Raw genomic sequence first — 24135 nt, forward strand, 5'->3', positions numbered from 1 at the left:
CACGCACCAGGTCATGGGACGTGGTCGGGGAGGGATGCAGATAACAATGGTACCCTTTCAGCTCTGAGCCCTGAAAGGTGGCATGCACTGCCTGCCCGACACTGCTCCCGCTCCCAGCTATAGCCCCCCCACCGTCGTAGCTGTCCCGCACACCAAACGCTGCCCATCTTCGCAGGCCAGGGAGCTGCTGGACTTCTATACCTTGCTTCAGGGGCCCAAGGACAGGAGAGCAGCATCCAGGTTATACACAGAGGGCTACTAGGACCATTGCGTGACTCTCTGTATAAGAAGATGCAATTACAAGAGCAAACACTGTTTTATGCATGAGCACATACATCAAAACAAGCTTGAGACAGTACTCATCACACAAGAAGAGCTTCATGTTCAAAAGTCATCCCATATCCTTGGGGTTAATCATAACTCAGCTGAGGCAATTACAAAGACAAATCTTTATCTGTGCAGATGTCTCATCTACAAAGAGAAAGAAATACTGAGTGGCTCCAAATTCTACATCTCTCTGCACCCATGCCAGTCTCCACATCTATTCCAGAGTAACCGTATATAGCCCTTCTCCTCTTCCCCACCCTGCACTGGTCTGGAGTGGAATGAGAAAAATAATTACTCCAGGATAGTTATGCTGGTGTCCATGCAGAGGCAAGCCTCAGTCTTAAATAGGGTTATGGAGCATTATTTCTGTGTGTGAGGCAGAGTGTAGAATATGTCTCTAGCAGACATGAAACTAATTTGCTTAAACTGGGAAGTTTGAATTTTTCATGAAAGAAGGTATTTGACTGCTATGATTTTTCAGTAAAGTTTAATAGTGGTTGACAAGGTTTTTTCTTCCCATCAAAGTTACATATCCCTCTCCCATTTTTTTGCCATATATGTCTATAATTAATAATAATACATTAATTATCAATTAATGATACGCACACACTTTATATATGGTTCTGCTAGGAAAACTATAACTTTATTACACATTACCTAACATGCCCCAGCCCTGTTTCACAGAATCTGTTGTGTTGTCTGGTCGAGCAGAAACATCTCCACCTCCGCAGGGTTTAACTCAACATTTGCCAAACTGGTGAAAAGAATTTTCTTTCCAGGCTCTTTAAAGCCTAGCTGGCTCCCATAAGCTCACCCGTAAGAACATCTCACCATAAATCGCCATGTCCACATTGGACTTGAATGGAGGCGAGGTGGATTTCACAAGACACTGTTTCATCTCACTTCACAATTTTTGTTTCTGACCTTTTACTCTCCATGGGAAAGGAGCGTTCGTGTCTTTGGGAATGGCAGAGATGTCTCACATTAACATCAACAGGGCTGTTAAAAGGTCCAGACCCAGTAATGCTCACTGACTTTTTTCGGCTTCTTTTCTATCTGCTATATTGGTTTTTTGTGCCAGCCATAGACTTTACAAGGTGTCTTCAAGAGGTAACTTGTCATGGATGACCTGGGCTTTTCACTTCTTTAAGGGTCCAGTATGGTATAACAGAAAGCTGCAGGATTATAATGACTGATTAAAAGTTTAGTAAAAACTCTATTTGCCAATGCAACTCCATCAGCCCAAAAGCCATACCAAAAGGAAACCAGCTCTGGACCATCACCAGAGGCATCCTCCAGGGACCGTAGCCAACCTTGCATTTCTGAGTTACATGCAAATGCTCACCTCTGAAGGGTGGATCTCATCACACAGGGTGCTGAGGACTGCTCAACGTTGGCAACCCAAAGTCCATCTCAGTGGTAAGAAAGCATCATTTCACTTCATGACAATTCATAATCCAGATGAAAGACCTCTGTCACGCCAAAATCCCACCCTTACATGGTATAGCCCTTCTCAAAGCAGTCTGTCATCCTCAAGGTGGCTTTTCAGGCTAGTTGATGTTTAACCCAGAACAGGTACCTTGCAACCCCTCCCAACACAGCAGTAGCACAGTTATGATGTTTTTATTAGGAGCTGCTGTCTTCTTCAGGCAACAGACAAGGTACTGAAAACTCCTGAAATGACCCCAAGACCAGCCACATCAGTAAATGAGTGCTCAGTAGTTGCAATTCACCTCTTTCCTAAACGTAGCAGGAAAGCTTGATCTAGGGTCTGATGTGTAGAGGGTGCACTGACTACTCCTGCAAACACTACTGTCTCAGAGTAGTTTTGAGACCAAAAAGTAACGTGAATCTCCCAGGGGTGCCACACAGCAGTTGTTTTATCATCTCCCGCAAGGCCTTAGCAGCAATTGTCACCGCTCTGCAAGAGATGAGAAGGTGATAAGACAGTTTGTACCACTCCCAAATGGAGGGAAACAGCTTGTACAGCTGTCTTTCAAATTAAACAGCCTGTAAGCAAGTTCTAGCTAGGGATTTTGTCCTTCCCACTTCTCCCTTCAAAGCCTTGCATAAATGGATATCCCAAAAGCACGCTTTGTGCATGTGAGCCGTTTTGTGGCCAGCTACTGTAAAGAAATATTTGCTCAAACTGTTTTCCATTAGTCGTCTCTACATTCCCTAACTCTTACATCTTTGGAAAACAATACCCAGATCAACGTTAATTTGTTTATAAACATATAAGGGCAATCCTACTTGCATTTCTTGGCCATGGTTATGCTGACTGCATCCTTTCCAACTCTTGTGGCCTGCTGTGATGCAGGTAAGCACAGTCACCTTTTGCCTTCTCTTTCCTCTTCCCACTCAGTGCTCACCACTTTGAGGCTACTTTCACAGACGTAGCAATGTACATTTCACCGGACCAGTGAGCATCGGTGCTGTTTGTCCTTGCTCCCTTTTCAGGATGGCAGCCTTTTCTAGGTGGGATGAGCCGACTCTCTGCAGTACACCACCTGGCAAGAACAAAGCCTTGGCTCCATCAAAGAAATGAGTGTAGCACTCCTACGAGATCACTTTTATCAATGCAGCGCATGTGTTGAAATAGCTTTTCTGTACAATGCAGGAACTTTGATCTCCTGACTCCTGGTCCCATCCCTTAACAACAGAGGAAGCTTGTAAATCTCCCACAGGCTTCTCCTCCCCTGGTCATGCCTATAGACGGGTACCTTAGCACCACTGCAAAGTGCCTGGGAACAAGCAAGACCATCTTGGAAGGAAACATCAAAATGGTGTTGACATCCTGCAGCATGCAGGCAGTTTTATTTGTTGAACCAAGACTGAGGGGCAAACCCAGAGACTGAAGCCAAAAGTGATTTCACCTGGAGCCAAGACAAATGTCACCTGGAGTCATACTTGCCTGGTTTTATGGAGAATTTTATAGCAAACACGTTTCTTACTCCCAGGGGCTTTCCTCCCCTGACACATACAATGCACAATATTTGTCTTCTGACAGTGCACAAAAATGGTTAAATAGACTACTGCTATTCAAAATAGTTGCCATTTTCACAACAAAAACTTGGGATTTCTGCATAACAAACTAGAAAGACAAATTACATGTCCACAGGATGGCATTCCTACTGAAGTAGCCAAGGCCCACAATACAAAATTTGGGTCAGCTTCATACTGGCTCCAGGACAGCCACTGGAGCTTGATAACACCTACTTTACCCACCAGTGTAATCGTTTGAGCCGGTTTGAATTGGTAAAATGAATCTACACAACATTTAGCTATCCCTGCCATGGGGCTATGGCAGTTTTGATCTGACAGTAAAAGCCTTAAAGCTGCACTTCCAGGCCCCCAACCTGACAATGCTGGGTTATCCCAGCAAAGGAGCAGGCTAGGATGCAAACGTTGGGTCTGCAAATGCAATCAAGATGAAAGGCTTCCACAAGCCAGAAATACTAAGGAGAAAAAAAAAATGGATTGGAACAACAAAACGAGGCAGTTCCAAAATGCTGGAGGCACCCAGGGACCCCTGTGTTGCAGGGGCTCCCCCAGCACCACCTACTTTACCTGATGGACTAGGGCCCTCCATTGTCCATGGCCTCCCAGCCTCGGGGGGCACCGGGAGGGTCTGGCTGCTGTGGATGGTGGAGGCAGTCTTGGCTCCTCACCCTTCCCTGCACTCAGTCACACGCTCCCACCGCGTCCCCCCCGCCAGCCAGCCTCTGGCCTCAACGCATCCCCTTCTCCAGTGGCCGAAGCGGTGGCTGTCCGTGAGGTTGTGCTTTGCCAACAAGAAGCATGCTCACAGCTCAGCAGGGCTTCCCTCCCTGCAGCCGTAAAAGAAACAGCTGTGGCCAGCACACAGCCCCTGCATCTGGGAGAAGAGCAGGCATTTTGGCCGGTATTTGCAGTCTCGGTGGACTGCTAAAGAGGAACGATAAGAAGGGCTTAGTGACATGGTTTAGTGGTGGACTTGGCAGTGTTAGGTTTAAGGTTCGACTTAATGATCTTAAAGGTCTTTTCCAATCTAAATGATTCTATGATTCTATGGCTCAGGGGCAGGGCTGGCTTAGTGGTGCTTGCTCTCCTGTACCCATCTTACTGGGCCACTGCAATTGGTTGTGGAGCCATCTGATAAACCAGAGAAAGGAAACAATCCCGTTGAAAAATAGCCACCAACAGCTTTCGGGCAGGGGATGAGGAAGGAGTCACTCTATCAATCCAGCATACAGGTCTTCCCTGCCCCGAGAGAGCAGCAGCACAGCCCAGCCAGGGCAGGGGGCAGGCAGAGGGGAAACCCCTCTGCATGGCTTTCACTAGCATCTTAGTGCAGACGTTGTCCTTGAAAAAACAAAATGTCAGTGCGATAGCTTAACGTGCCCGTTGCTTCCAGAGCTGCCTGAAGGACGGCCATTTGCTGCTTCGCTGCTCCACCATTTAGTTTCTCCCCCAAGGCTGACAGGTGTATCCACACTACTGTATTAAACTGAGCACTGGCAACAGAGGGTCAGCACCAACCTCAATCTAACGCAGCTGTGAGCAGTCACGCTGTAAGGCCATGAACCAGAAACACCCCTGCGCTGGCGGGCTGTGAGCGCTAGGCTCACCTGGGGCAGAGGAGACTGCTCGTCCCACGGCACCAGGCTCCGCCAGAGCTGTGGCATTCCCCCAGCAGACACATGGCTCTGGCTGGAGCTGCAGGAAGGTGCTAGAGGACTCTTGTGGCTCAGAACGGCAGCCTGTCTCTATCCTAAATGATCAGCAAGCCCTGATGGAGTCAGGGAGAACTGTACATGCAGAGGAGCTGGCATCTGTTTAAGGAAGCTGTTATTGAAAAAGAAAATATCCTGTTGAGTCAGTGCAGGTCCACACTAGAAAGAAAAGCAAGCAGCTGAAAAGCTTCAGTATCTTCACTTGTAGTAACTGATAAAGATTTCAAGGGTCTTGTCTACAGTAAGTTTGGATGCCTCAAGGCACCTTGGTTAGAACATGATGGGCAGGGTACCACTGCAGAGTCTATTCTACTTACTAGAAATTCAGTTTTAGAGAAGCTAATAATGAATAGAGCATTGCAGGAGTAACAAATAAGCTGAGAGGACTCAGAAATCAGTTTGGGCAGCTGCCTGACTGAGGGTAGATCAAGTATCATCAGATCATCACCAAGAGATGTCTAACAAGGTTTTAAAAACTCTTATTGACCAAAATTCATAATCGGCCTAGACTGGGCATTCTGGCTCTTAAATGTCTCTACAGTTAGAAAGTGGGAGGGGCGGGGTGTCAAGTATCTCTGTTGGAGGGATACTATTTCTTCTCAACCTGCTTTGAATAACTATGGACAACGGATCATTCCCTTTTTTATCCCAATGTTTTCCATATTGAAAGATTTACTATGGTGTTCCAAAATGAAAAATTCCCAAGGCAGCTGAGCTCTGCCCCACGTAGGCAACTCCAGTCACATGAGTGCCACAGACTGGAGCCTGGTCAGTGACTCAGCAGGGAAGCAGCAGCCCTGAGGATCCCAGGAAGGCAGGCGCCCAGTTCTGAATCTGAATTCTCTCAGTGCCAGGAGGCACACAAGGCGCGAACATCGTTCTTCCACTTCGATCGGTCTGTGGCTGCGTGCTCTGGAGTCCCAAGGGCCACAGCGCAGTCTTCTGTTGGTTTTTTCCTCGAGATATGACTGATCCAGTTCCATCTCCTCCTCCTCACTTCATTACTGATTTTCTCCATCTCCGCCATTTCGGTTTTTTTTTTGAAAGTTGATGCTCGTCGTTTCTGCAACTTTTTATTTTTTTTCCGGGAGGAGGTAGTTGGCCTCCTGCCCAACCCCCATGACTTGGAGGGCCAGCGGTTTTTCTCTCAGGGTGGCCTTCCCTTAGGCTGCATTGGTTCGCGGCACCTTCTTCAATTTTATCCGGTGCACCCTCCAGAGAGGGATCCCCTATCCACCACCCAGGGGACGCGCCTCAGGCGCCCAGTTTGCACTATGAAAAGTCCCTTTCCTTCCTGGTTTTGTCCAGCCAGTTCTTCCCTAGGAATCCCCCGTCCTCTGCAGGAGCGTGGAGGAAGAGCGACTCACTCAGGCCAGCCCAAATCCCACCCGGCCCCCATGCACAAGTATTTCATGAAGTTGATTTCTTCCTTCTATGCACAGGACTTCATAATCCATTGACTTTTGCATTGCTCAGGTCACTCAGCCCTTCTCCTGTCGGCTTCACTTTGCACATGGACCCTGTTCTCTAGTTTATTTTTATGGGTGCTTCTAAGTCGATGTGATGAAACTGATGAAAAACATGAGAAGCAGCAGCACTAGGAAGGACACGTGCAAAAGTCTTACTCAAAAAGTTTCTCCAGTTTAGGAGGGACCTTCACACTTTGCATGCAGCTTTACCTCCACCTCCTTTAAGAGGTCTTCTTAGTTTACTTATAGAAGAACATTACAAAGGAAGGGACAGTATCAAAAGCTATAATAAAACAAACCTGCCTCATCTGTTAACTACGAGGTTGAAGCATTAGAATGGTTTCATAATTTGTAGTTGGCAAATCACATGTTCGTGCCACAAATGTCAAACATCAGAACAAGCATTAGGAAAATTATCACTTGAAAACTATGGAAATAATTTGCTCAAAACAGATCCGTTTATGAAGGTAAAGAGCATCTTTTCTTCAAAATAGCGGTGAAATACTTTACACAGAATAATGAACTCAAAAGTCTGTCTTCTAGGAAAAGAAATCACAGCTTCATCTACTTGGTCATTCTTTAATTCCTCCCCTTTTGGACCTTTGAAACAGCACACTGGTTTGGGAAGAAACATTAACTGTCATGTCTTGACCATGGGTCAAACTTTGCATAAAGAGCGGGAAGAGCAGCCTCCTATGCTTGCAAGCATCCTATTTTCCTGCATTTTGATTTTGCACTTCCATGCATTTTCTTTTCCTACGAGTTGCTGCTAAAGAGGGTCACAAAGCTCAGCCGACCACTGAGACTGAACCACATTGGCACTTTTTGTCCCTGCACACTGATACAGTTGTCACAGTGAAACAAGAAGGCATACTCCTATCTCAGACTTTTTGTTTTCTAGAAATGCTGTACCCCATCCTTATTAAGGCTTATCATCAGTAGTGAGTGTATGCAAGTGCCCAACAAGGATTAAGTTTCTTTTCACTTAGCACCGATGCGTTTACAAAAGAGAATCCTAGAGGATTTTGTATTATATCATGTGCGTGACTCCACGTCCTCCAACAAACTTCTCCAAATGCTTCTTCTGAGACCTTTTTCAGGTCATGATGCCAGCACACCACATCCAAACTCGCTGGAGAGAGCTGATCAAGGATGAGCCCAGGCAGGAAACAACCGAGACAATTCTACTCTGTGTTTCTGTGAGATCTTCACACAATCTTACTTGCTGGCCATCAGATGACTAAATGCAAAGCTGAAGAACAGTGCCCTGCAGACATACCATCAACATTCACATTTGAGACAAACACGCAAATCAGCAGAACCTTTTCCAAGTATTAGGAGCATCAATTCACAAACAGTTTGCCTGTCACATTCACAGTTGTGCTGCTTTGCTGCAGTTTTCACTTAAGGTCAGGACATGACCCCACGACAGAATAACTTTTCGACCATTCTCACACCCTTGAACCCCAGTTGAATAAAAAAAAAAAAAAAAGAAAACAACATGTTGGCATGCTTTAGTTAACACCATAATTTTTAACTATAAGATTAGTTGGGAGATTAACCTTGAAAGGCAACATCTACAGGAAACTACACATCTGTACGTTTTCTTTAAACTAAAAAGTGAAATCATGTTATCAATGAGATCTTTGGAAGCCACTGCTTCCCTTTTTTCTAGAAGAGCGCTGCATGGTGTAGTTTTGCACATAGTCTGCTGATAAAGATGCTTGCAGGGGAGGCAAGTACCTATGTATGCTGGCCTGAAGACGACTTTGACTAACATGATGTTAAGGAACAAGTACCATGATTACAAATGGTACATGCCCCCTAAACTCCCTGATGGGACTCAATGACCTTCTCTCCTTATTCACAGGTTGTTTAGCAGCTATTAGGTGGTTTGAGAGGTATCAGGAATTTACCCAGGCAACAAAGAGTAGTTTTGAACAACGGAAGGGATTTTTCTCCATCTTCTGCAATTTCGTAATGGTAAAGCTTTAGAATAAAACAAACCATCATCTTTGGTTTTACACGGAAGTAACATATGAAGAAGAGAAAGGAGCACTAGCAACCCATTCCTCATTTGCAAGGTTGAGTCCTTTTCCTTCTCAGACTAGGAATTTGCATGTAAAAGCCAATTAAGAGCAAATCCCATTTTTTGACCACTTGAAACAATGTTTTTTAAGAATGACAACCAGCTACTCAGAAACGCGGTAAGCCAGGCCATGGGTGACAAGCATTTCACACTGTAAAAGGGTGTCTGAGACTCTTCTGTTCAAATGGGAAAGCAAAGCAGGCTTAAAAAACTTCTTTTACATGGTTCACTAATTAACAACCGCTTCCTTACATAAAGGATGCTTCCTTTTTGCTTTTCTTGGATGAAGAACTCTGATATTCTTTTTCTTTCCTAAGCAAGTTATAAAACTTCTCCATGTTCTTAAAGGTCTTTCCCAACCTAAATCATTCTATGAGTCTATGTTATAGTAGCTCATACGCTCCTGAAATGGGGTTTGAAATTCAAGAATGGCAATTGAACTTGGTCTCAGTCCTTGGGCTTGTGGTATTCGGGCATGACTCATCCATCACATCTCCTGAAAAGCCGACCACAGAATCTCTTTGATCAAGCTGGATGCCTACAGGGCTCCCGTGTTAGCATGGCAAAGGACAGCAGACAACCACATGAGCGCTTCTGTACTAGATTCTCCACTCTTCACCTTGGGAGAAATTCAATTCAGCAGCAAAGACAAAAAAGGTTGCTTCAGGTTTGGGGGTTTTGCATCTTTTTTAAGACTCAAAGACGACTCAGCTTTTTTCATCAGCAGACAAAGAAAATCTGGAGGACAGGGCACAGTCCTGACTTCTGGAATCTCCAGCCAGACACAGGATTGGGACAGGAGCTTTTATTGCAAGAGATCTTGAGCACGAAATAGAGGCCTCGAAAGCTCACGAATTTCAAAACTCTGACATTGAAACAACAAACAGGTAGTTTCACCACTATTTTGAAGTATCAACTATGTCTTGGGAAAACTGATTTCATGACCACAGTTAATAGGTAAATTTACAGAAGTTGGAATAGAAGTCAAATGCACACACTAAAAAAAAAAAGAATCAACTCTGAACTGTAAAATGTTAAATATTCACATATACCTATCCTAATAATTAGTGAAGAAATGGTATGACATCACCTTCTACTGGATTTTGAAGTAAAATATTAGTGCTTTGGCACAACTACATCTTATTTTCCTACTTCGAAAAACTAGTGCATACACTGTGTAGTAAACACAACACCTGCCTGAACGCCACTTGACTTCAATGAGTTATTCAAACAGGTTACTCTGGATGCACAATGTTTCGTGATCAAGCCTTGTAAAATGATCTAATTTTCTCAGAGACAATATGTTACATGAGTGTCATCATATTCTTCTACTCATATTTAGGTACTTGAAAACATCTGTCCCTTACACTTCCTCAAAACCAATTTTTTCCCCAGGTGTCCAAGAACAAATTTACCATTACTGGCAACAGTAGCATTAGGAACAACTGCATAACCAAAGTGTATCTAATCACCGACATTAGCATGTTGTGTAGACTTGCTCTGACTTTACTATAGCTCATGTTCTGCCTATGGCAATGCACCTACTATAGCTACATATTGTTGGAGGAACACCAGCACTGTTTGGTCAACAGCTGTAAATTTCAGAAACATCTCTTGGCAGAGCCGTTGCAATGTTCATCCCGTCTAACAGCTGCATTACTATTAAAAAACACACGCTATTTTTTTCTGTGGCAGAACTTTTATTTGGAGGGAAATTATAACTTTTGCATTTACATGGCACAAATTATATACAGTACACTTTCCATGATAAGAATTATGATGCTGTTCACAGAAAGGTATCAAATTTGAGATAAATAATGCATAAGCTAAAATATACAAACCAGGGGTGGAGGTGAAACTATTGGCCATTTTTATTATCTATAGAAGAATTTCAAGGAATAATGTTAATTCAATGTTCAAAAATTTTTAACAAACTTCTAGTAAAGTTAATTGAAATATTTATAATACTATTCAGTTGTTGCACAGTATTTCCAATATACAATCAAGAAGATGCACAGAACACAACACTTAATATGAAAAAACCTTATTGCACCCACAATTTAAAGGTTTCACTGCCTTTTGGATGCTGCACTACCATATTTATATAAACATTTACAACACTTCAGTAAACACAAAGGTTCTAAATGTAGTGCAGCATTATGGGGGGCCACTTTCAGCTCTTAAAATAAATGTTAAATGCCCATATACTGTGCCATTTATTCTAAGATGATGGTTTAAGCTGTAACCCTTAACTCCTACTGTGAGTAGCAAACACACTTTCCCCATGTTCAGAAGATTACCATCCCTCTGACTACATACTCTATATTCTGAGACCTAAACTGTCCTTGGCATCATTGTCATTTAGGCATTTTGCCTCAGTGCTTCTGACAACTATCCCTTATATTATTTTTATTAATGTCCTGTTAAGTAGTCCTGTGTAGAATCTGAAGCAAAAGAATCTGCATCTTCATTATCAGAATCATCACTACTGTCATCAGCCGCTGGCTCTCCTGTCAGTGCTATCCGGGCATAATCATCAGTGTCTATAGACTTGCAGAAGTGAATGGCATACTTCAGTTTTTCCTCTAGTACTTGCTTACAGGAATACCTGGGCAACTTCAGGAGAAAGAAGCAAGTGTATGACTCAGGAAGGAAGTGGTCTGGAGGATTGTATTTATCCAACACCTGTTGAAAACAAAAAGCATAATCTTTTTGATTCACTGTCCAAGCCACAAATATATATCAGAATTATACTTGAGAATCCTTTTTAACAGCATGTTAGATTAGTGATTCTGATGCTGAAGTTCCTTAAAAGAACAACGAAAAGACCAAATCCATTTTCCCTACACTAAGTAAATAAATAAAAACAGACATATATGAGCTTTTTTTCATTATTAATATATGGTTGGGAACAATCTAAAAAGTATTATATTACTTCAGCAAATACCAAAATATGATTTGACGATTGTGGTTTTTTAATTTAGCTGAAATGATTAGTGAGCTGAATGAAATGCTAAATAAATGCCAGCAAAAACAGCTGATGACCGACAGTGGAAAACTACCAAAATCCAGAGAAGCAAATGGCTGGTAAATGAAATAAATATCCACTTGCCCCAGTCAAGACAGAAATATTTATACACATTATAGGTCTCTGTTGCACTGTCGAATCTACAACGTAATGTTGCATGAACAGTTTAATGAAATCAGCCTGTTCTCTTGTTATGTCACGCTACTACTTCTCCACTACCAGCTTTTTAAAATAAAAATCCCACACCCCATCCCACACACCTTACCTGAATAACAAAGTCCCTCCCTCTAAAGTCTGCAATAGTCCTGGGCAGCCTTGTTCTGCCCCACACAAAACGCAGGAAGAGAGATCGCTCTGTATTGGAGAATGATTCCATCACTTCCCAGAACCACTGTATCAAGGAAGCAGTTGGTTCAATGCCTTTATAAGTTGCTACAGATTTCAGAAGGTGAAGTGGAATATCTGGGCTTCCGCATACCTGAAAATAAAATATAGTGATAAGCTACAAAAATCTGATCAAATCAATTACAGGTGATTTGTTCCCTCCATTTCTTTGAAATATTTAATCAGCTTTTACACTGACAAAATCAACATTCAAATATTTGAAGTGCTGTGCATAGTCTCCTATGACAGTAATACTAAATATACATCATACCATCAGGGGACAATAATGAACTTTCTTTCATATTCCTGAATCACATAAAGAATTAAACATTCTACTTGGGATGAATATCTCCAATTCACCTCCTAGGTCCCTGTTTCATGGGGGTTTTTTGGCTTTGTTTGTTTGTTTCTTCCAGAAATAATTCATTACATCACTCCTCAGCTATATCAAAATAACCTTATTAACACCAAGAGGGCAACTAAATATTTTCTAGTCTTTCCTTGGACAAAATGTTTGCAATCACAGAGCAAGCATTATGAATAGTATTTAATGTGGGTTTTGGATTAGTAAGATATAAGTGAAGAATCTCACTCCAAGTTAGTCTGACAGAGTTAGCAAAACAGAAATTGATACCATAGTTTCCAGTTCATATCCTGTAAACAGCGAAAGCAGAGGAACTGGAACAACACGGGCCATCCCCTCACGAACTGCTGCAACTTGTTCGTCAAATTCATGAAGTCTGCAGAGACACATTTTCAGAGTTTCTTTGAATGCCACTTCTAGCAATTATTTCTAGCAATTACTGTAATATCAAGGAAAATTTAACCATTCTCCTCGAGTCTCCAGCTATGTGCCAAGGAACATTAATAAACATTTATCACACAAGACACTTGACTTACACCAGTTTCTACACCAATTCATATTGCACAGCAAGCTCAGTATGAAGAGATACCTCCCAATGTTTAGGATATTTTATTTCCAGTATTATTCATGTGCTGTGCCTGGCAAGAACAAACCAATACCCCATTTGGAAACAACATGCTCTTGGGAAAGGAACAGGTGTGCTTTGAAACTCTGCCCTTGAACATTCCCAACACTAGACAGACATAATGGTAAAAGAAAAATGGGTCTGAACTAAATGATGTCTGAGGACAGGAGTTGTATTTCAAGACAGACACAGATAAGTCTAACACTCTGCTGCTTATGCTGCCACCCATGATTTGTGTTTTGCATTTTTTTTTCCTGTCAAATAATTTCTGAGATGTTTTACAGGGCTCTCGGAGCTGAGATTCGCATCATTGACAAGAGTCCTGGCCCCAGGCTCATTATCACCAAAATAAACAAAGATGTCAGGACAAACGTGGTCTTATGCATCCACTTTTTCACATGGATTCTATTCAGGTGATAGTTTTTTCTCTCAAGGGCTTCACATAATTAAAAAATTTGCTACTTAATCTAAACATGTAAATATTTCTCCCAAAGGACTTTTAACTGGAAAATGCTTTAGAATTGCTCATGTCCTTTGAGGACAGCCAGAACTGGCAAGAGAACAAAAACATTTCTTCAAAGGAATGTTACATTTTATATAGACATATCATTTATCCACTCCAAATGAAATTCCTCTCTGCTGTCAAAAACAGGTTTAAGTATTGGTTCATAACTATCTATAGGAAAAAAAGAAAAAAAAACAAAACAGCACAACAAAGACTGTAATTCAAGTAGTTGTTGGCAAACACTATAACTACAAACTAATAAGCAAGTATATAGTGATGATACAGTCTTGCTCAAGCACTCTCTGAAACAGTTAGCTATGGCGGAAGGAATAAACCAACTATGAATCAGTTTCTCATCCAATTATCTAAATTTCCACAGTTCAATAGGCACTAGGCCCACTGCTTCACATAACAAGATGCCTACGGTTTCTTCTTAGATGTACTTGTCCAGATTAGCTATCTAGGTATTTAAGTGACCAAAGGCCTGTCTTCTCAAATCCTGAACAATTAATATTTCCCACTGATTTCAGTGCAATGTTCAGCTTTTGGCTTACTTGTCTGCATACAGGTGTCAGACTTATTTTATGGTGTCCAGGGAATGAACATTTTGTTTTGTGTATTCCAACTTAGATAAGAATATAATAAGGATTCATCTGGGACTGCTCTTGACTACCACTGATGATACAAACAAACTGTGGGAGCAGTAGTACTAAATCTAAGCTCTTTTTACAAAGAACTTGATGATCAAGCCCACTACTTTATTGCATAGGAAGAACAAGATAGATGGGACATTTCTCCACCTGTAAAACTGGCTGCCAAAACTGCTCTGTCAGGACAGCTATTAAAATCTAGAGCCACACCTGCTAGTTTATTTTGTTTCCTAAAGATTAAGTTTAACCTTTTCTCCTTGGAGATATTAAAAGAAATCAGAAAACCAACACTGTTTACATTGTTTAAAAGCCTTTACATATTTTTAAAAGAAAATGCTTATTCATGTCAATAATTTTAATGACATATTCAACAAACCTGTAGTTTATTGCCAGCCTCACATATTCAGCTCTATTATCCAGTGTAATATGGGTGTACTTGGAACTCAACTGAATATCTTGACCACTTGCATTAGGCACAGTGAATGGAAGGCTCATAGCCTCAAACTCTTCTGAAGTAGCTTCGTTGTCTCGAATGTACATGAGCCCAGGAATAAAATCTTTATCGACCTTTTGAAAATAACAAGCCCAAGTTAAAGTCAGTTTACTAGCACTATACAACAGCGTCTCTTGCATACCAAAAGCAGTGCATCATGTGTCATCTACCAAAAGCATCGTCAAATGTCTGACCATAACCCATCTAACTGAATTTCAAAGCCATAAAATGCCTTAGTATTTTACACAAAATTTCGTTATGCTGGGATGTGGGAGGGTGTATGTGTTCTAGATTTCAATCCTTTTGAGAAGCATTTCCCAAGAAACTGTATTAGATAAAAAACTGGATCTAAAGCTTAAAAACGTAATCATGTCTACAAAGTCCAATGCTGGTTTTGGTACAAAAGGAATCCCCTTATGGACAAGTAAATGACTCAATGCTTTTACACTAAGTACATTTCTACGTGACAGTATTTGAGAAGGAACTCTTCTTTGTAATGAAGACCTAACTCTTACTCCACATTTACTGAGCTCAGTAAACAGAGATTGAAAGTTTGTGATGTTCAGTATGTGGGCATAAACTATTTTCAGTAGTAGTTTGAACTAATTTTCTTTAACTTCAAAACAGTGTAGGCATGTGCACCCAATCAGTTACTGCATCTTAGAATCCTAGAATCCTAGAATTGTTTAGGTTGGAAAAGACCTTTAAGATCATCAAGTCCAACCGTTAACCTAGCACTGCATCTTGGCACAACAGGCAGTAACAACTACAGAAAGGTCTACTGGAAAGCAGGAGTTTGACCACAAACATTTTTCTAGGCAAACCCATGAGAAGATTTGAGAACGCACTAGAATTCAAATAGCTTATTTAAATACTTTTGAATGACTTGTAAATTTATAGTTTAATAGTGAGTACAAGTCATCCTTATATACTGGCTCAAAACGTAAAAGACGAATCAAAATACAAATATATAGAAACCAGGGAAGCCAATCACTGGAGAAAAAAATTATGCTAGAGTCTGCTTGTCTTCTGCAAGTTATATCCTACTCAGAAACTTCATACTTACCTCACTTAAATCGGCAATTGTTAGGTTCATTCCTGCAAGCTGTTTCCACACTGGCTCAGCCAGGTTGAGGCTCAGAGGGCTGCCAGTCCGGATAGCAATGCCCAAAAGTACACCTGTAAGTTTAAACATAGTATTGTAAATTTTTTTTTTTGTTAGATTCCCACTATTCTGATCATGTAATGCAAGTAGAACATCACAATGTGGCTATGAAATTACCAAGAAAACGAAACATGTTCATATGCAAGAGGGACTTGGCAGCAGGATTTAATAGGAAACAATCTCTGTTTGCTCCAGACTCATCTCTTCCATTTGGTGTCACAATTAACAGAGGGGTCAGCCCATTCTGAAGCTCCTCGCACATTTCTGCTATTGATTCACTATAACCTCCACCACAATCGTCCACAGATTCACCTTGGAGAAAAAAAAGGCTCAAAATTAAATGTTCTTTTAAAAATAAATGAAGTATTGAAATAAACTGTATTTTCTTCCACGGGGATGACTGAGTAAACAGAAGTTTACTAAAGCTACACTGTCATATCTGTTCATATAAAAAACCTTTATGTTTTGGTTTATATTTGGATATTTCCAGTTCATTGTAAATCTCATTATTTAGAAGATGATACAATATATCACAGTGTCAAAAATGCTATTTTGCCAGAGCATAACTAACATTTTTGTGTTACACACTAATCAAAATAAAGTAGAAGAGATAGAAAAAGAAAGTCAAAGCAACACAATTCCTAAGTAACATTTTAAAGTATACATATGTTATATATGTTACATACAGTAGATAGAATGGCTCTTCAATCTAAAAAAGTTTCATCAAAAAGCTCAGAGTGCTATGTGAATTGTAAAAACAACCCTACCAGTTAAAACAGCTATGCAGAATTATGTACCAATTCAGACAGCTGAAAAACAGGTTTAGATTTTGCAGAATGTTTGTTGTAAGCAGAGGAGCTGCCCCTGGAATTTGAGGGCAATTACAGACACATTTCCACTAATCTTGACATGTTTTATAAAATCATTTTTAAAGGCTTTTTTGCTTCCTAACGTTTTAAGCACCTTTCTCTGCCTACACACATACATTGTTCTCCTATATCCCTTCCTTCCTTCAGGCCTCCAAAAAAGTAAATCTGAAGAAAACTGTTAAGTGCAAAATAGGTGGGGGAGTGGAGAATCTTCTTACCAACAAACTTGACTTTCCAAACACGATGAGGAAGCAGAAGGCTATCAGGGCTAAAGGAAGTCATTTTAGCACACATCTGTCCAAACACTGACTTTGTACCATCAGGCCCAGCCAGTCCTCCTTTACTCCTAGAACGCTTTACCTATTGAGTAAGCACATTATAAAAATCAGTGTAAGAACATATTTCAGCTGGCATCACTGCGCAGATCAGACCATAACATTAATGTTTATAAAATACTAATGTGTTCAGCGAAACATTTGCAGAGGTCCACAGTGTATCTTGTACATATGTGACATATACAGAAGAACAACCAAATTTCAAATTACAGCACTACAGTATTTTTCAGTACCATCTAATATCCATCCCTAGATATAGCTATCACAGACTCCTATTACGTATCCTGATCCTCTCCAGGAGGACAAAAGCACTTAAAACCTCAGGCTCTCAGGAGCCAGAACTATTTCAGAGTCACATGATGGTTGAGGTCAGAAGGGACCTCTGGAGATCATTTGGTCCAACTTCCCTGCTCAAGCAGGGCCACCCCGAGCCAGCTGCCCAGGACCATGTCCAGACAGATTTCAAATATCTCCAACGATGGAGACTCCACAGCCTCCCTGGGCAACCTGTGCCCGTGCTCGGTCGCCCTCACAGTGAAAAAGTGTTTCCTGATGTTCAGAGGGAACCTCCTGTGTTACAGTTTGTGCCCATTGCCTCTGGTCCTGTCACTGGGCACCACAGAAAAGAGCCTGGCTCCCTCTCTTCACGCATGCAAAAATATACACTAATAAGATGTCCCCTGAACTTTCTCTTTTCCAAGCTAAACAGTCCCAGCTCTCTCCACCTTTCCTCATAGGAGAGATGTTCCAGTCCCTTAATTACCTTTGTGGCCCTTTGCTGGACTCTCCCCAGTATGTCCATGTCTCTTGTACTGGGGAACACAGAACTGGACCCAGTATTCCAAGTGTGGCCTCACCAGTGCTGAGTAGAAGGGAAGGATCACCTCCCTCGACCTGCTGCCAACACTCCTCTAATGCAGCCCAGGGCACCCATTAACCTTCTTTGTGGCAAGGGCACTTTGGTGGCTCATGTTCAACTCTGTGCCCACCAGGACCCCCACGTTTTTTCTGCAAAACTGCTTTCCAGCTGGATTACTCCCAGCATGGGGTTGTTCCTCCCCAGGTGCAGGACTTGGCACTTCTCCTTGTCGAACTTCATGGGGTTCCTGTCAGCCCATTCCTCCAGCCTGTCAAGGTCCCTCTGGATGGCAGCACAACTCTCTGATGCATCAACCACTCCTCCCAGTTTTGTATCATCAGCAAACTTGCCAAGGGTACACTCTGCCCCATCATCTAGATCATTAATAAAGATGTTGACCAGGACTGGACCCAGTATGGATCCCTGGGGTACACCGCTAGTTAGTGGCCTCCAACTAGACTTCATGCCACTGATCACCACCCTCTGGACCCAGCCATTCAGCCCGTTTTCAGCCTACCTCACTGTCTGCTCATCCAGCCCATACTTTGTCAGCTTGTTTCTGATATAAAAATAGAAAATACCTAAACATTAAGGAAAAAGAGTTACTGGTTCTAGGATAGGCTGCACTGCAACTTCTGCAATAGGTCTTATCTCTGTGACATAGCTGTTTAACTGTCAGTGATTACTATGATTATCACCATTTATAAGCACTGCAAATTCCAGTGCCTCTCTAACAGAAGACATTTTTCAACTAATGCTTGGATTTGCACAAACCTAAAAAACAGCATCTGGTTATCTAGATGCTTCCACTACATGTCCTGAACTGACCTGACAATGCTGAATGATTGTTCTAGGTAATTTCTATGACCTGACATAATTATAACTACTTGAGACAATCTTCGTTCAAACACAGCTGACCACAATAATGATGATTATTTTTTTTTAAATGAAACTAAAAATTTGGAGGTTGATTAGGCCTTAGTAATTTTACTGTTAGAGCTGGAAACATGCAAAAACAATAGGTGTGTCCATTGCAGCTAGACAGAAAGATTCTTACCAGTTCAGTTGACAACCCTGTGGGCTTTCTTCCCTAGGTAAAGACTTTTACATTCCCCCAACCACCAATACCTTACTTATCTTTAATTTTAAACAGTTCATCGTTCATCGGTCTTTACTCAGCAATACATCTGTTCATCTTTAAAGGAGAATGGAAAGACAGAGGGGTATCAATGATAAAATTTTTTTGATAAAATTTTCTTCCCCTATTTCTGAAGAAGCAGCCAATGCCTTGGTAAATTCAGTTTTTCTGGATTGCAGTCCACTTAGTTAATGCATCCTATCTCGACTCACACATTCAATTGTCAAATCTGGGTAAGTTTTTAATACATATGACAGATCAGAGGCTGTGCTGTTGGCCAGGAAACTGAATACATGTTATTCTTATAGTCATTAATGGTAATATTTAAATATGCATCTATGATGCTGACTAGGAGCCTCTAAAAATGAGTAAGCACTACCAAAATATGTATGTATATACACACACAGAGTAATGTGTTTCTTAGGCACCTACAAAAAAGTGTATTTTAAGATCCATAAGAAACGGCATGCAAGGAAAATACAACGTACTTTGCTGCAAGAGATGCACGCAAAGTGGGTAAGAATACAAACAGCATTTCACCAGTATAGAGAGGAAAGAAATGGAAAGTAAACAGAAGGCTAGAGAAACCCAAGATTTTTTTTTTTTTTTCCCCTTGGTGTTCTGCAATTTATATTGTCAACCTGCGCTGACTGCAAAGGGACTCCTACAGTGCATGTAGTTCACCGATATCCATAAGACTGTTCATTCAGAAATAACCCAGACTCATCCCACTGATCTGTATTTGGTCCCACTCCAACCTACAGTGCATCTCAAAATCCAGTTGTTCTGATGCTGCATACTTCTGATGCTTTGGATAAAACATCCATCAGATTTCTTTCAGGTTTTATTGAAAGGCTGACACACTCAAGTCCTCCTCATGTATAAGATGTTCTGTATCAACACAAGCTGGTTTTAATTCAGTGGATTTCTAAGAAATTTGGATGCCCAAGAAGTTTTAAGTTGAGAAATAACTGAGTCTTCTTTTAAAAAGAGGAAAGGATGAGCAGAACGTCTATGAAAGCAGTAGTTAATTCTCTGGTTTTTCAAACTTCAGACCTAAAATACAAATTAATCAAGTGACAATAAAAGGCAAGCAATCCTGCCTGAACTGAATAGGATGGCATGCACATTTGCTATTATACATTTGATTTAGTATTTGTTTACTAGCAACACAGAATTTTCATTTAATCTGATCATTTAGATGCAGGAATGGTTACTATTTGACTTTTAACAAAGCAATGCAAGAACGCCATGAAGGATTATTGGCATTTCTGCCAGCACCTTAGTATATTGCTTGATGACAAAGACAGATGCCCATATTAAAATTTATTAGGTTATTAGCAAAGAGTAAAACACTTCACTGAAAAATGGCAAAAATTCATACAAATAGATTTAGGCCACAATCCACCACAGGTGTTTTAACTTTTTATTGTAGAGGTCTGGAGTATAGCATCTTGCTCATGTTTTCAAATCATCCCCTTTGGAGACATAATAAGTATCCTGTGAAATTTATTTTGCTGAATAGGCTGAATAGGGTCAGATATAACCCTCATTGAATACATGTCTTATTAAACATGGATTATGCAGCATCTCAAGTTTTTAAAATACAGTTCCAGCCTTCTTGCTGATGAGAACTTCTTAGCATAAAACAAGTTAATATGTTGATTAGAGCCTAAATAGGATTTTCATAAAACAGTCTGCCATCAGAAGATGTTAGCTTGTGGAAAACCAACGTTTCTTGGACCAGAGAGAAATGCAGCCATTCAAAAGCAGCACACAGTGAAATGTGGGAGAATCAAGTTCAAGAACTTTCCTCAGTGAATAATCACTTATTGTGTGCAGACCCATTGCAACAAAGGGGGAGAGGCACTCAAGTCAATCTGTAATCCGGTTAAAGCATTTTGAAGTGATGAAGACCAAAATTGAAGTTCTTTCTCGGAATCTGAAGAACAAAACTTTAAATTTGTCTCAAGCAGCCTGAGAGTACCCACTGAAATACTGACCATCCTGTGGGGCTCTCTCCAACCCACCAGAACTTGGGAGAAATGTAGTATATAAAGCCATGCACTCAGACTAATAAAAAAGTTTACAAAAATATGACAGCTTATTAGTCGGAATCAGCTAAGAGAAATATGTACTGTTAACAAAGATGACAGATCTATGAAAGCAAACACAATTCAAGGATATGTCATGAAATCAATCTCCAGAAGAGGTATAGAAGCATCAGTGTGAGAACTACAAGAGCACAGACACAGTCTCACCTGTACCTTGAGATTTGTTATCTATGCTCAAACTGAAATGCTACAGAAATAATACAGTGTAAAAAGATGATGAAAGACTCTTCCACACAAGCACACAAAGAAGCTTCGCCTGATCAGTGCAGGAAAATGAAGGCTGTTATGAAATGAGTGTCCTTTAAAAGCAATTTGATAAGGGAGAAGACAATAATCAGGATGGACGAATGTTATTTAAACTGAAGTATAACACTCACAAAAGAACAAGTAATTCATTCATTGATATGCTGTGCCTACTTTAAGATCAGATCATTTTTAATTATCATGCTAATGAGATTTCTGTAACCCACATTTAATAAGGAGCCCTAATGAGGGGGAAGAAACTCTTCCTAAAGTGAAATTTCATATAGCCATACGTGTGACATTCCTCCCATGACAGTAGAGAACATTGAACCAGGAGATGCTTTGCAATATTACATTCCTGAAAGCAGACATTCTCCTTAATAACTGAAATTTGTTTCCCTTTTAGAAGGAGGAAATTCTTTTCAACTGCTGCGATAATCTCTTTCATCTAACAGCAAAGATATCATTTAACAGCATTATGAATGTGTTTGCCTATAGGTCATAACACACTGTCCATTTGACACCACATGAGCTACACCAATACTTAAATATTAGGTAAAACTAGTCTGCTAGTAAGAGGGTCAGTAAGTAAACTTAAGTACTGGAGTCCTGTCTAGCCACGTAACTGTTGGTTCACTTTCTGGCTCAGTCTGCGACTACTTCTACTACACCTTTCCAGAGCAAGGCCCAGGTGCTGTTTTGGAACATTTCACTTAACAACCATTCCCAAAAAAGTAACATGGATAAAACTGCATCCAGTTTGGTTTCTTCTGCCCTATACAGTCCTCTAACAGTGTCCCAAACTGTCTCTGTGCACGCAGGCTTGCTCTCATGCTACACCTCCAAACATAAAACATCTACCCTCAATTTTATGCTATAGAAATACCAGGCTGGCGCACTTGGGCGAGTTGCAGTACAACCATCACATTGTATTTCACACACCTTGAGCAAGAAAACTACACAAAACTACTGTGTCCTGCTATCACAAGGCTCCCAACAGAGAAGATCCAGGGCCAAGTAGTATATAACGCAAATGTGATCTACTCTAAAAGGAATCTGGCCCATGTAAAACTTCACCTCAGGACAAGGGAGTGGTGTGCTTGCTTTTATGCCACAAGTTAGACAGCTGTTACGTCCAGTTCTGGTACTTCCAAAGAAACCACTAACAACAAGTTAATATTTTAAAAAGGAAATATTTTAAAACGGAAAATATTAAATAAATAAAATAAATAAAAGAAAATATTTTAAAAAAACAAGACAGTATCTGGAAAACAACTTTAAATTAAAAACTTATCTGTTTATTTTACACGAAGGAAGATGATGAAGAGAATTGACTGTACCATACAATATATAAACTGTAAGAAGAGTCTTCTGAAAGCAAAGGGATCTTAAAGCCTAGATGCAGTTAAATTCACAACTGCAAGTAAGATGAAAATTCTTAACATTGACGATTAGCTGTTTAAGACTATGTAAAGCAGCTTTGAATCTTCAATTAAATATTATAAAGGATCAAACAGTTTAGGAAACCACATCTTCATTCTCTGCAAAAGCTAACTCAAGAAATTGTGACCTGTACTTGGTACGGTATAATCAGTCCAGATTAGGAACATGGTCTTTTTTAGCCTTCACTTGGCTAAATCTAGGACAGGCTTGTGTTACAGCAATATTTCATTTCCCTCAGAAGCTAAGAAGAAGGAAAGCCCTGCAGCTACCAGTTCTTTTCTAGAGTTCAAGACATATTCAAGTAGCGAACTGGAATACAAGAGAAAGCTTATCTTAATTATTTAACTCAACAGTAGAAGGAGGACACTAGGAAATGAGCCCAAAACCTACTCACTGGTTTCCTGCTTAAAGTTAAATACTTGCACTGCTTTATTGGACTTTCTGAATTCACACACACACACAAAAAGTAATAAGAAAATCTCTGGCATTCTCTTCAAGCTTCAACTTCCCATATAATAAACTAAACCAATGCATTTTAATCACGTAACATTACCACAAGAAATTTTAAGTGCCCATAGAAAATGGCAAAGAAGCAGAAAAAAGGTCCAGTCACAACAGGATGTACTTCTGTTCACTAAGAGAAAACTAATTAGTCAAAATTTTCAAAATTTCTCCATTCTAGCCTTACAAAGAGTAGGTTTTCTTACTTTTTACATTATACAAAAAAAAAAAAAAAAAAAAGAAAACCACCACTAAAGGAAAGAAATGCATAAGGATTCTCTGTAAGACCAGGCTTCAGTCCATTTAAATGAAAACAATGTTTTACTATTCTATGTTACAGAAATATCCACAGAAAAAAGGCATATCTGGCCTAAGGCACAACATTACATTTTCTAACATCAATGATAAGGAAAAAAGCCCTTTTGTATCAAAGAATTCTGCGATCAATGTGACCACATGTGATGACCAACAAAGGACAAGAGTCAATCAGCCTGATTTTTAACTATTTTCAAGGACTTTTCTTTTCCCCTTCATATTCTCTGTTATGAAAGCAACAGCTGAATAATTCATCTGACCATTTGGAAACTTAAGAAAGGCATCAGAATTACTACTCTCTTAAATTATCTCATGTAGCGAGTTTTGAAAAAGTAGGCCTTTGCCAAGCACGACATACTTTGCTCATTAGAGTCTCAATCATTCACTTAATATTTCAACAGATGTCCCTCTCCCCCAAAACAACTACAGTGTAGACGAAAACATACTGAAAAGAAAATGAGCAGCCCTTGCTGCATTCACTTCTTCATTGTTTGATTCTCTGAT

General features: G+C 40.5%; 1 protein-coding gene across 8 annotated transcripts in view; it reads right to left on the minus strand.

The window, feature by feature from the left end:
• Positions 1 to 10298: 10298 nt before the first annotated feature.
• Positions 10299 to 24135, minus strand: part of HERC2 (HECT and RLD domain containing E3 ubiquitin protein ligase 2) — a 116399-nt gene continuing 102562 nt past the window's right edge. For 7 of the 8 annotated variants that reach the window (XM_082303852.1, XM_082303849.1, XM_082303850.1 and 4 more), the window contains 7 exons: positions 16902 to 17043; positions 15932 to 16126; positions 15716 to 15828; positions 14533 to 14723; positions 12647 to 12752; positions 11894 to 12106; positions 10299 to 11285 (listed from right to left, as the gene is read on the minus strand). In XM_082303852.1, the coding sequence (XP_082159978.1) occupies positions 11013 to 11285; positions 11894 to 12106; positions 12647 to 12752; positions 14533 to 14723; positions 15716 to 15828; positions 15932 to 16126; positions 16902 to 17043 (1233 nt within the window). In that variant the 3' untranslated portion in view covers positions 10299 to 11012. Of the gene's footprint in view, positions 11286 to 11893; positions 12107 to 12646; positions 12753 to 14532; positions 14724 to 15715; positions 15829 to 15931; positions 16127 to 16901; positions 17044 to 19859; positions 20072 to 24135 lie in introns of those variants that run through there. The other variant, XM_082303854.1, reaches the window with a different exon arrangement.

Source organism: Platalea leucorodia, assembly GCF_965183815.1.
Source record: "Platalea leucorodia genome assembly, chromosome: 2".
Lineage (NCBI taxonomy): Eukaryota > Metazoa > Chordata > Aves > Pelecaniformes > Threskiornithidae > Platalea > Platalea leucorodia.